The 13153-nt window shown below is 40.3% G+C and overlaps 1 protein-coding gene across 10 annotated transcripts in view; it reads right to left on the bottom strand.

Moving 5' to 3' along the window:
* The window catches only part of ncam1b (neural cell adhesion molecule 1b), a 58366-nt gene that overhangs the window by 21174 nt on the left and 24039 nt on the right, over positions 1-13153 (bottom strand). For 6 of the 10 annotated variants that reach the window (XM_078098493.1, XM_040173376.2, XM_078098492.1 and 3 more), the window contains exons 2-8: positions 12737-12811; positions 11767-11976; positions 10306-10449; positions 9183-9320; positions 8706-8823; positions 6696-6856; positions 5597-5739 (exon numbers count right to left, since the gene is read on the bottom strand). In XM_078098493.1, coding sequence (XP_077954619.1) covers positions 5597-5739; positions 6696-6856; positions 8706-8823; positions 9183-9320; positions 10306-10449; positions 11767-11976; positions 12737-12811 — 989 coding nt within the window. Of the gene's footprint in view, positions 1-4243; positions 4268-5596; positions 5740-6695; positions 6857-8705; positions 8824-9182; positions 9321-10305; positions 10450-11766; positions 11977-12736; positions 12812-13153 lie in introns of all 10 variants that reach the window. The other 4 variants (XM_078098491.1, XM_040173353.2, XM_078098494.1 and 1 more) reach the window with 1 other exon arrangement.

Genomic DNA, 13153 nt, shown 5'->3' with positions numbered 1-13153 from the left:
AACTAGAAACCCCCCCTCTCATAATTGATGCCGGTGGCTTGTAAAAACCTTTGGTGGGTTTTGAATTCAAGTACTTAACATGACGGACGAACAAGGAGACCATTAAACACTTCTTGGACTGATGGCAAAAGCAACGCTCGTAGTGTGCGTGTGGTTTTTTCCCCACCGTGCTCCTAAGAGCATTGTGAGTCCTCCACTGTCACAGTACAACACGCTGTGCAGCTGCGTCATCGCGAACAGCAGTTGGCTGCGTGTCACCACAGCGCACCGAGAAAAGAGCCGTGGTCCAATTAAAACAAGACAACCCATCGGGCTGGAACATCATCCTCGTCTGCAGCGACGCCCACCCACCCACCCGCCCCCCATAAGTGAGCCGACGAGCTGACAAGCCACATCTGTGACAGGTGTTGGTGTCAAGACTAAAAAGGAAGAGGAAACGGCGGCGAATGCGAACGTGCAAAAGAGGAAGGCGCCGAGAAAAAGGAAAGCTCAGAAGGATACGATGGAGGCTCCCCGGGGGACTCGTCGTCTCTCCTTCCATCCTGAATTATGTAGGCGTGTTCAGTCGTACTAACACACAAGCGCACAACACATAAATGTACAGAAGCCTGAAGGAGGTGGGGGGATGGGAGGGGGTTATTAACTGGGTGACGCCTGACTGAAACTGGTGACTGTGCAAATTGTCATTGTCCTTTGTCGTTAACCTTTTGCCGGCGCATCACGGAAAACCTTACGTGATCACCCCCCCCCCCACACACACACACACACACACACACACACTAAGCTAGCAGGCGTGCTGCTGTGTGCAGAAGACAATGCTCTCTCTGCTACGGCACGCAGCCCTCAAAGCATTCCTCTGTTTGCGCTGCCCCACCGAAGCCGCTGCCACACCACATTAATTACACATTTTCTTACGGCAAGTCATTACTTAGAAGATACTCATGCATGTCTTTTCTCACTTCTTTAGCTTCTAATTGGCAATCTGGATGTTAGACAGAGCAGAATTTCATAGCAGATGTGTCAAGAAACTAGTTTTTTTTATCGTTGCAAAAATACAGCGATTAAATACATTAACGAATCATATACGTTTAATGTGCTTGTCATTTTTCAATACAACCTCCTTTTGTATTGTTCCAGCTACTGATGTTTCTAGAAAATTACACCAACAAGCAAATTGTTTAATATGTATTTAAATAAGCCAAACATTCATTATGTAGATAGTGTACAAAGGATGGATAAATACTTCATTTAAATTTTCCCTTATTGAACAAACAGACTTATCTTGAGTAACTCGCAGCAAATCCGTTCAAAGGACTGAAACAACCGTACACCCGACATAAAATGATGATTAAAGTTATAAAATAAATATATAAATATTAATTTTAATAGCCATATAAACGAAACTATCGCCAGATAAGCGTCAATTTGAATTTCAAACAGCTCTACACAAACAAGCACAGTGCACAACAATTTTGGAGCCAGTTCTTTGTTTCTTTCCTTTTCTAATGTACAGTACTACTGGTTTTCTCTCCCGCTATGCATGCACATTGTGCACTGCTGCTTTACTCACGCGTATAGGACAATGTTTATTTAATGCGGACACTGGACATTTTGAGTGGGAGGTTATTCATAATGAATTTGTCTCTCCCCGTGTTTTATCTTTTAAAACCTGAGACCACAAAAAAAAAAAGTCAAATGAACGAGATGGTCGAGATTTCCAACTGAAAATGAAAGACTAGTAAGTCACAGAAAAAGATGGCTTCAGGGAAAACGCTGCAAAAAATGCAACCACGCAAGTTTCAGACATCAGAACACTCTAAAGTCTAAGTAAACTTTAGGATGCATATGTGTTTGGTGATTTGCTTTGAATAAAACCATCTTTGTCTGAGTACTCTTATAAATCCCAAATACATGTTTTCTTTTCGCGTTGATCAATACTTTATTCTAGCTATAAATGGCAGAAGCAGGCCAAAACCACTTAAACATGTACATGTTTTGTTTTTGTTTTTTTTCAACTTGGCATCCTTCCTTTTATACATTTGAAAGTATTAAACCATGAAAATAAGTTATGGTCCCATTTAAATGATCATTCAGCAAATAATTATCTTACTGTAGAGGCAAGATGCTAAAATTGTTTATTTACCAAAATAGTATTAGTCAACTGCCTTTCATCAGTCATGGCAGATGAATGGCAGTAATCTTTTACCTTTGAATTGTTCAACAGAACACCACGACTTATTTTTATTACATTACATGTCATTTAGCAGACGCTTTAATCCAAAGCGACTTACAATAAGTATTTTCATTTAGTAGCAAGAAGGAGACGTGTAATGTTTGTATAACTCTTTCACACACAGGCAGGAATATTTCTTTAATAATTGTATTTTTGTCTTCACGACATCCGTTATCCAACAACGAACTAAACATTACAGATACAGTATGTGTGATAAAGTAAAGTACTGTATGGGAGGAAAACGTAATCTTTTTTTTGCTTACTAACAAAGTGCGTGTCCTAGATACACAACTGGCAGACCAACAAGCGAGCCCAGGAACTGAAAACCCATTCAAATGAACCACAAATGGATTCTCTGTATTCCTCATCAACACACATCTAAACTGGCACAGTACCGCTCTGTACTGCTTTTCTGAGCAACACGAAGATCTTTCATCATCATATTTCTGAGAAATCCCTGCACTTAAGATCCTTTAAAATTAGAAAAATTGAACAGCTGCATTTTTTTCCCCCCGTTCAGCATGTCCACCCCAAACGAATGCTGTTACAGTTGTCACACCGCCCTGGATGAAATACAGCTGTTATGATGATGGCAGACAGCATGACAGACGGACATCGGATGAACAATCAGAACAGGACGATTAAACAATTAGCAGCCGTTCCCTCATGCACTCACTAGACACCCACCATGGAAATCATTTCCCTTGTTGATGAATCAGAGCGTTTTAGGGAGAATGTAGGAAATCTACTCTCCCTTATACTCTACGGTCATTCAGCAAGGCTGCTAATCATTTCTGTGACGACAGCTGTAAAGAGATGCCACGGATCACGAAACATACTGCAGACTAAAGCGCAAAACACACGACCACCACAGCACAGCTGCGCGTCACATGACATCTGTCCCGTGACAAATGTGTATTGTATTTGCCGGTTTCTTTGTTAATGGCAAAGAGAGCCCCTGTGTGTGTGTGTGTGTTACTTGTTTCCTATCTTCACACAGTATAGCTTAACGGGCAAAATCTTTTCTGAAAAAAAATGGCGGAATGCAAAGCTCTGAGAGCTACCCAGGCCGCCTTATGACAGCTTCAAGACCGCTAGAGAAGACGATCCGTCACCAGCTGGAAAGGACGTTGAGCATCAGCGGCTGGCAGGTGTGCTGCTTCTCATGGGACATCTGTACTTGATAATAGAACAGCGGTGTTAACTGTCGATGGGCGCGGCATTCATGTGTGCCTCGCCGGCGTCAGCGTGTAGGCCGGTCTTGACTTGCGTCATGTGGTGGTGCCGTGTTTTGCGCTCAAAGTGATGCTTCACTCAAAACCTATGTTTGAATATCAAACACTCAGCCCTTTACGCTTGACAGTTAGGTAGTCTGCTTGAAATCATGTCGGTGACAATGAATTTCAGTAGTAAGCAGGTTTCAAAAATGGTAAAAATGCCCGTTAAACCACCTCGCAGAATAATCCACTTCACTGGCCCCTTTTGTTTGAAATGCTGCCATTTTCCTTTTTGTCTAGAGGGTGTGTTTTGATAGTCAAACAGATTGTAGGTGGAGCACTTTTACCCTAAATCTTTTGAGTGACACAGACATGAACGTTAGACAAACTACAGTACTATGCAAATGATAGACGGACTGAGCTGGGCTTGGATCCAGGCAACCTCATGCTGTGATGTAACGTTTGAAATGATCAGGCAACAGCGACACAGAAATGGCATTTTTCTTTTATTATGTTGTTAACCAAATTGCCGTCTGATTTCACGAGATAAGCTCCACACACTTTCTATCACAAGATCAGTGTGTCAAGTTTTCAGACTACATTTTGGAAGCATGCAGCAGTCGAATCCATTTCATGAACTCTGATGAGATCATTCCTTGGGGTTTTCAAGAAACAGCTGAGAGATTCTCAATAGAAAGAGATTTATTTAATTTCACTGAGGGGTTTAGTCAAATCTGGAAGCATACTTTGCATCACTACTCCGGTACATTTCTGTGCGACGCGGATTTCATACCTGATAGATCCTGTTTAGATGTGCCTGTAGGAAGAAAATGTAGTGCATGTAATGGACTGGCTCCAGAATTCCTCTATGAGCTACCAAATAGACCTTGAAGAAGCATGCCATGGCGGCAACAGGTCTGCGAGAATGCGGATGAGGTATCCATTGTTTTTGATGGTTTGTACATGGAATATTGCAGAAAACATTACCAAGAGCACAAAGTTGGCGGCAGAGTATCAATAGATATTGATAGTCAATAGAACATACTTTATTCAACTTTTCAATCTCCGGCATGAGCAGAATGATGACAATCAGGGTTGAAAATGCAAAACAAACACTTGATCGTTCAAGTGCTCATTCCAGACAATACTGCACAATAAGAATCAAATAAAGTTTAGCCATTGCCTCAAATTGCATAATTATTTGGGGAATGGTTTAATTGGGTTTCTGATGTGGATTTTCTTGACATCAGTACGGTTCTCATTACTGGCTGAGTATTGCTGAGATAATTACGTGAGCTCCTCTGGGCCGTCTACAAGAAGCTGCTAATTTACGGGGAATGATGAGCAGTCCGTAATCTTGTCGAAGAAGCGGCAGACGTCCCCCACCTGTGCGTGATCAATGTACCTCTTTAGGTAAAAAGGTATTCAATTCCTCTCCTTGAGACACCGGGGTTCTGCAGGTTTGTGCTCCTCGCCGATGGTCACTATTCAGAGGGTTTTAATTCCACGTTGTAATAACATAACATACACTGTGAGAAAGCTCATTTTTATTTTAAACATGCAGGAATTCGTGCATGAGATGAATTGATATCAGTCAAACTGGAAATTATAAATAACTTTAATTACTGCCTCATGATTGTGTGCCCCCGCCAACCCTCGAGTCAAACGCTGCGTTCGTGCCAAATCTGCCTTAAAATTCCCTTGAGGCATTCCTGAGATATCGCCTCCACGAGAATGACACGGATGGACGACATGATGCCTTCTGGCCACAGCTGTCGCCGGCTCAAAGGCCTACAAATATATCCCCAACATCCAAAATGGAGGTAAATGCTTTTTTTTAACATAATTTGCCCTGTTCAAAGACAATACGACCCTGTCATCACATCCTTTCATTTTATTAAACTATACCAAGTGGTTTCAGTGTGTAATTTCCACCATGTGTACTCATTACTTAAAAACTAAGTGGTTAGAATGTTTATTATGCAGGTGGGACACTGGTGTATCCGTCTAATTTGTGCCAGTTATGGTTCAATAACTTCGGGTGGAAAATTGCTTGCAGGACATCGGCCCTCAAGGAGCAGAAGTGAATGCCAGAGATTTAGACATTGAGCTTCTACTGTCATCCACACAGCCTTTATGATCTTACCTGCTCTCCTTCAGTGAAGACGTGCTCACCGGAGCTCCAGCTGATGGTGGGAGTTGGATCTCCCGATGCCTCGCAAGTCAGAGTTACCTGCTCCTCCATCTCCGAAGTGCTCTGGTTTACGATGTAGGTGATCTTAGGTTTGACTGTAAACATAAAACACAAAATTGTCACAAAGGCGACAGGTTGTTCAGCGGCACAACTCGCACAATCTTGAATGTCGTACAATGCTCTTTTAAAATAAAAGGGCCTTTATAATACAGGAGAAAAAAACAGTGTATAATTGCAGCTGTAAATATTACTGAGGATGAGGTCCACAGATTATCCAAATTATCCACAGACTTTAAAACAGTAAAGGATGTTAAGTTAAAATCTCCTCACCAAGATAAATGAAGGTGACCTCCTGTTATCTGAATTATTGAATACCACACGGAGAAGAATACACATGTAAAACATTATTTCAGGGGCCTCTGGATTGCAGCTTTCCTGCAATAACTTTAGGAGCGCAGAACATCTTTCAGATAACGGAGTACATGTTGCTTAATAGGTAAACAGCGTGCTTTGAAAGCCGTCCTCCGTATTTTTATGCTAATCTTTTACCTGTTGAGGTCTACAGGCCACCTTTGTTGTTTGGGAGAACAATGTGAACCAGCGTATTCATTGTGAATTTAATTGATGCGACTACATGCACCAATATCGTGCTTGTGAGGGAAATGTCATGCGTTACAAGACAGAAAAAAGACAACAACAACCTGAGTGGGCACAAGGGAAGAAAAGCAAAGCTCATCCCACTTGGCCAGTTCTCTGGATCCTTAAGCTTCATCTTTACATGAAACAATCGCAGCCCACACTGAAACAACACCTCATGTTGTAGCCTTTAGAAAACAGACACAAACCATACTATTGTTCTTCTCCCACCTACATATTCTTATACCTCATTCCCACACACTTTTCTATTAACGCTTTAGTTCATGTATATATATATATATATATATATATACATATATATATATATGTATATATATATATATATATATATATATATATATATATATATATATATATATATATATATATATATATGAGAAACTTTCTTGCTTACCAAACACTCTCAGACTGAGTTCCTTCTCACTTTCCCCAGCTTTGTTCCTGGCAATGCAGGTGTATTCTCCTTCATCCAGCTTGGTAACATCCAGCAACGTCATTTCTGAGCCGTCCTCATTAAAGCTGTACTTCTCTCCTGCCTCGAGAACCACTTCGTTTCTGTAGAAAGCATGAGCGTTTAAACAGTCCATATCCATCTATTCACTCCAGTATAAACTGCAACATTTCACAAGCTGTAGAGAAAAATACAGCTTGTTTTCAAATAACAACTTTAGAACACCGCAAAATTTGAAAACTTCTTGAAAAAAAAGATGAGAGGCTGAGGTAGAGGTACTGGAAGGAAAACTGAGGTGGAAGCTGAAAATCTGAACATGGGTTGAAAGTTTTACTTCTGCAAGTGTTTTAACTTTCAGTGTTAAGAGTAAGGTCTAAGAAAAAATCTCTTTGACCATTAGCAGCCATAGAAAAAGAGATAATGGTCTCAAGCCTTAGACTGACTGCAATTATTTGTTTCGGGTTTCAATACAGCTTTCAACAAATGGCAGGTGCCGTATAGATGCACATTCATAAAACAATGTGTTCAAGGGCAACACAATGCTAAAAGCCGCGGCTGTTTACACTTAGTGGCCCCCAATCGAAGCTGTCTGCACAGCGAACTGCTGGCAAGGAAACAAGGTGAACAGGGACAGTTTAACAAAGCAGGAAGCTATCAATGGCCCCATTCAGACACACAGGATAATAGAATAATGTGGCTATTGATATCACTCCCGTCTTCAGGTTTCACTCTTTTCATGAACTTCGTATTACCTGTATCTAAGTACCCCATTGCAATGAATAAACCAGTGAGTTACAGTACGTATATTCATATTCCCCAACTGTCTTCCTGATGTGTGTGTAATTTAAAAATGTAATGACATTTGCTCATATATGTAGTACATGTGCTTCCCCCATGCAGCTTGTCATTTCTAATAAGCCCTTTATCCTTTGTGCTGCCTGCTTTAAACGATACTGATCTCATTTATCATCAACCGCTTCCGGTCCTCTGTGAAGCTGTCAGAGTTCCCATGGAGCCCACAGTGTTCTCCGAATACAAACTATCATATTATTTGGGAAAACAAAGACGCCAAAAAATAAGCAGACAGAAGGGTCTACAGTATGATTTCAAGGTCAAACTGATTCAGCAGTAAATAAAAAAGGTTAAAATATCCAGACAGAAGCTAACGTCTAAAGATCTTAGTGTAAAAGCAAACCACCAGATCACCAGGAGATCCAGACAGACGTTCCTGAAATTAAGGAACACTGTTCCTGTAAAGTCAGGTAGGTCTGCATTCACTGCTATAGTCATCAAAAAGCCAAAGCGTGTGTAGACATGCAGCATACGTTCAGTAGCTGACGTGGCACAAGTGTGCTAATGCTGTTTAATAATGTGCTAACATACAACCTTTGAAGTTAACAGGCTTCTAAGATAAACATAAATGAGTCTCTAGTCCATAAACTGGTGGAGAAGACTTTCAGACACACATTCAGCTTCCCATAGGAGCTCTCTCAAGCTGGGCACCGGTTCACTCACAGCACCTTTCATGCAAATGCAACAGCACAGGCACCAGCCAATCGGATCGCGTTCATGCTCCCGTCTAAGGAGCGTGAAGCTCAAAAATAAAAGATGGCGGACCAAACTCCGTACAATTATCCCTGCTCCATCTCACCATCAGTTTGGGGGACCTTGGACTGAAAAACGTTGAAGACCCCTGCTCTGGACAATGTGCATTGTGTATGTGAATTCACCCAAATGAAGAAAAATAAACACTGACTAAAAAGTGAAAGCACCACATTTCTTGCATGCAACAACAATCCCTTTATCATTAGATCAAAGTTGATTGTTTGCTGCTTTTTTAACTATACTATGTTATATTGACGGTATGTCAGGCCTTACAAAAGGTTAATTCCAAAAATATATAGATACGTGTTGAAATTATTCGGGCAATGTGCTTGTCTCTCCGAGTTTTACCTTGTCCATGTCACCATGGGTTCAGGATAGCCATCAACAGCACACGTTAACATGGCGGACTGCCCGACATCGGCTGTTGCATTCACCTCTGACTGCCATACCCGGATGGTCGGGAGCACTGGGACATAGAGAGATAAACAATGAAAAGTACTGCTAGACGGACAGATAGTTGCATAGATAAACAGCAGTGAGGGGGTGTGGGTGGGGGTGTGGGGGGCAGGGACAGAAGCTTTGATAAATTCAGAGCACTTATTTAAGGCACACTCATTTGCTTGGCTCAGAAGTTGCAGGAAACAGACTTCATTAGCATGGAACATCTTTGATACACGGTTGCTCCTGGCAACCGGTTTCACATTGATGCTGAGCCCGGTTGCCTCTAAGTATATACAGCTTATTTAAGCGTCATGGGACACCTGCGACACAAAAACATGCACACGGGAACAAAAAGGAGAAGGAAATAGTGTGAGGTGTGCTCACCGTTCACTACAACCTTGATGACCCGCAGATCAATCTCGCCGCGAGCCATGAGGCGACCCTCGCAGATATACGAGCCCTCATCAGTCTTCTTTATGCCACGAATTTGAAGGTGGTTATTGGGCAATACCTTAAAGCGAACTGAAAGAAAGAAGAACATAAATGTCAGGCGTGTTTCAGTATCAGATGATAAACAGCTGGTGTTAGGCAGCCCAGACTGTTGCATAGTGATGTAATCAAAACACAGCACTCCTTTTGGCCGACAACAATTCCCAACAGATGCTGATTTAAAAAACAATATTCTGTATTATCATTATAGATGTCATGTTGAATTTATGCATTTCCAACAGGTTCAATAACAAATGGAGAGTATTTTTGTCTGTCAGGGATAAATTACATCAAAAGAATACTCTATCTAGGACACAAATACATGCAATTTCCACTTCGTCAAAGTCATATCTGTGAGCATGCCCAACTCTCATTTCACAACCTCCACAAGAGGAGAAATATAGCCCACAAGAGCGCTCCCACTTGGAGATGAAATATGAACCGAACAAACTTAATCATGTCGTGATTTAAAATACTATCTCAACCCACACATGAGCTTGTGTTATTATTTTCCAGTGAGGAATACCAACAGTATCAGACATATTATGATATTGCTCAGTGTCAGAGGTGAAAAACAGAGAATCCCTTCTATTGTCAAATTCAAAACCCAAATCATTTTCTCCCTTTAAAAGCAATAATGCTCTCTAATGCTGATAAATCCATGTAGCCGTAGTAGCCGCAGCGCTTGTAGTCGTATTTGCTTGTAGCTTTTTAGTTTGCAGTCCATCAGACTGACAAGAAATCAGTCACATTAGATTACTGTTATTAAAAATGCTTCATGCTTATTGTCATAAGAGTTTATCCTCAAACCGGAACTCAATTGGTGCTTCTCCACTGCAAATTCAGCCATTTCACATTCACAGTATTCATACATGTACAGTATGCACGTATGACCACCTTCTGATTAACATCAACAACATTGGAATTTTCATTTTTTTTTAAACACAACAAGAAACACAAAATATTTTGTAATCAAATGAAATAGAAATATGGTCTGAGGGGTCCACAGAGCGCTTACCATCTTTTTCCATTTGTATTCTAGCTCCTTTGTACTTCCAGAAGACAGTGGGTGGAGGCGAACTGATGACATCACAGATGAGGATGGCATTGTCTCCTTCGTTAAACTCTTGGGGTGAGGGCGCGTTCGTAAAGGTGACTTTTTCTGGAATAACAACATGCATAAAGCCCGTTTACTCATCTATTATGAGTATCATCAAAACTCCATCTTCTTCACAAGGTTTCACCGCTGGGGAGAATTTTTTTCAATATTACAGATACAGGAGTTTGTGTAGTTTAATGTTGAAAAACCTAAAAAGCACCATCTCTTTAATGAATTACCAATGCTGCAAGATTTTACAACCAACCAATTTCCTTGGATCTACAGAGAAGGGCTTTTCATTCAGGCATTACTTTGCAAGCTCATTATCACGCGTAACAAACCCCTCGACTCCTCATTTTAAGTCATCAGAACTAAAGCATTTGTACTTTACAGTAGTTTCTAAAACTCACCAATCATTTTATGAGGAGCACTGCAATGTGTGGAATTAAATGCAAAAGTTACAGAATAACTAATTCTATTTCCAGGCAATACATCTACAGCATCCATACAACACTTCAAATCTGAAGACCTTTTTTAGTTAGTTTAGTTATTATGCAGTGCATTTCTTTTTCAAATTTCAAAGTTTTAATGTAAAACCTTAAGCACACACACACACACACACACACACACATACAAAGTGAATAAAACAGCAGCTGTAACACGTATAACCTGCAAAATAGGTGCACTTTGCATCATTACATCTGCACACTCGTCCTAATACTTTCCTTTATTATGGGTGGCAGAGGTTGCTGTAAAACATAGTAGCTTGCTTGGAGTGTTTGTGAGTGCAACTAATTTAGAAAGTATTTTTTATAATGCATGTTTCATTTATCCAGTTGCACTACTTTACAAACACATGCATCTTCAATAAAACCTTACTTTTATTGAGATGTTTGTGTTTTGGTGAAGTGTTCTCTAAACATCTACTGAGCCAAGACAAATGCAAATTACAAACAGAAAAATGCAATCTTATTTTGCTGTATATTGATTTACATACGCAGCGTCTACATGGGTGACCACTTCTAATAATAGCCTCAATAGGAAATGAAATAACAGGAAACTTTCCGTTTGGCAAAGGATTTCTTCTCTGACGGACATTTGCTGATGCTTGGCATTCATGGAAAATAAAAGCCATTACTCACAAGAACCGCACAACAGACAGGATCATTAAGCAGCCCTCTAATGGTCTTCCGACCGTTTATTGAACTGATGAAAAATCCATCCTCACTTGAAAAGAAAAAGAGTAATGTGTTGCCCTTGAGCAGTCAATAAAATACTATGAGTTCAATAAACAAGCTTTTCTTTTTTTGCTTCTTCTCAGTTCATACTACTCAATCATTCAGGTGCGAATTGAGAAAAAAAGAAAGAAAAAAAACTCACGGAAGATTTTCACTTTGACAGTTGACTCTGCTTGCTGGTCCCCGTTGGTGGCGACACACTTGTACGTTCCTGCGTTTTCCTCCCCAGCTTTGTACAGAGTGAGGGTGGAGGATGACTCATCGTTGCGGGTTACTGTTATGTCGGGTCTGTTCGGTTCTATCCTGTCTCCATTTGGTCCGAACCAGTTCATGTGCTTGGCAACTCCAACAGCTGAGAGCAGCATGTTAAGAAACAGACATCCCAAATTTTCATCAGTAGAAACGATCACCCAGCAGGGATGTTTCTGCTGGATGTTACACTGCAGGTTGTTCATGCATGGACTGAATCCGGTGGTTTGTTTCTTTTAGCTTGATAAAAATAATTACAATCTATTTCATGGTAGTTAAAATAATGATATATAAACTCAAACATTTCATGTCGTAGTTCTGTCTGGAAATGAGAAAAATGAGAGGGCGTATCGTGTAACAGAGATCCATCATTAATACCATTGAATACCAGGACAATTCAGTAAAAGATAGAGGTCTGCATCCTTGACTCCAAAATCAAATCAAAAGTGTTTGTGTTAATTAGTGGATAATGTCTTTGAGAGTTCCCACCCAACGATAAGTGGGTCACTAAATGGTTTTCAAAGATGGTTTTATAAGGCACTGTGGTTTTGCAACATAATCCTACCAATGAGGATGAGATGTTAGTAATGTTAAGTACTCACTATTGTTCCATTACTTATATGTAAAAAATATATGTATAAAACATAAATGTATATACCTAGTACATTTATGTTTTTTCCTGTAGTGTGTTGACGTATGATCAAAATATTATTTTCATGAGAACAAAGACCTCTGTCAAGTGACATGAATCACCGTCAACTTCTCTTGTACGTAAAAATGGTGGTAAAAAGATGCTGGATGAAGGTTTGAAGGGAAACAAATGGACTGTTCGGTTCACAGTCATCACAGTTTGGTAAACTTACCTTCACACATGAAGAATTTGGACTCTCCGACACTAATCTCACCGTGACTTGGAGTGATCTGCACATCCAATGAAACTGCAAAAGAAAATAAACACATAAAAATCACAAAATCTAAAAGGAAATGTGTATCAATGTATGCCATCTAAAAGCAAGAAAAGCAGCAGCCACCTGCAGGCAATCAGCTCTTTAGTACTGAGTTGCATCAGGTATCTTTTGTTCTTGAGCAGATGCAGGACTAAATTCCTATTTGATTATTTAACAGCAGCTGTTCTGTAGCCGCTCTGAAACAAATTGGTAAATGTTGTATAGTTTTGTAATTGTAGATAACAGTTGGTACAAGTATCTAATGTCAATTAAAAGCAGTGCAAACGATAAAGAATCCAGCTGAGTTTCTTATTTCCTTCAGTTTGCCCAGAT

Source organism: Gasterosteus aculeatus, chromosome 1, assembly GCF_964276395.1.
Source record: "Gasterosteus aculeatus chromosome 1, fGasAcu3.hap1.1, whole genome shotgun sequence".
Lineage (NCBI taxonomy): Eukaryota > Metazoa > Chordata > Actinopteri > Perciformes > Gasterosteidae > Gasterosteus > Gasterosteus aculeatus.
This window is presented reverse-complemented; position numbering and strand designations above follow the sequence as displayed.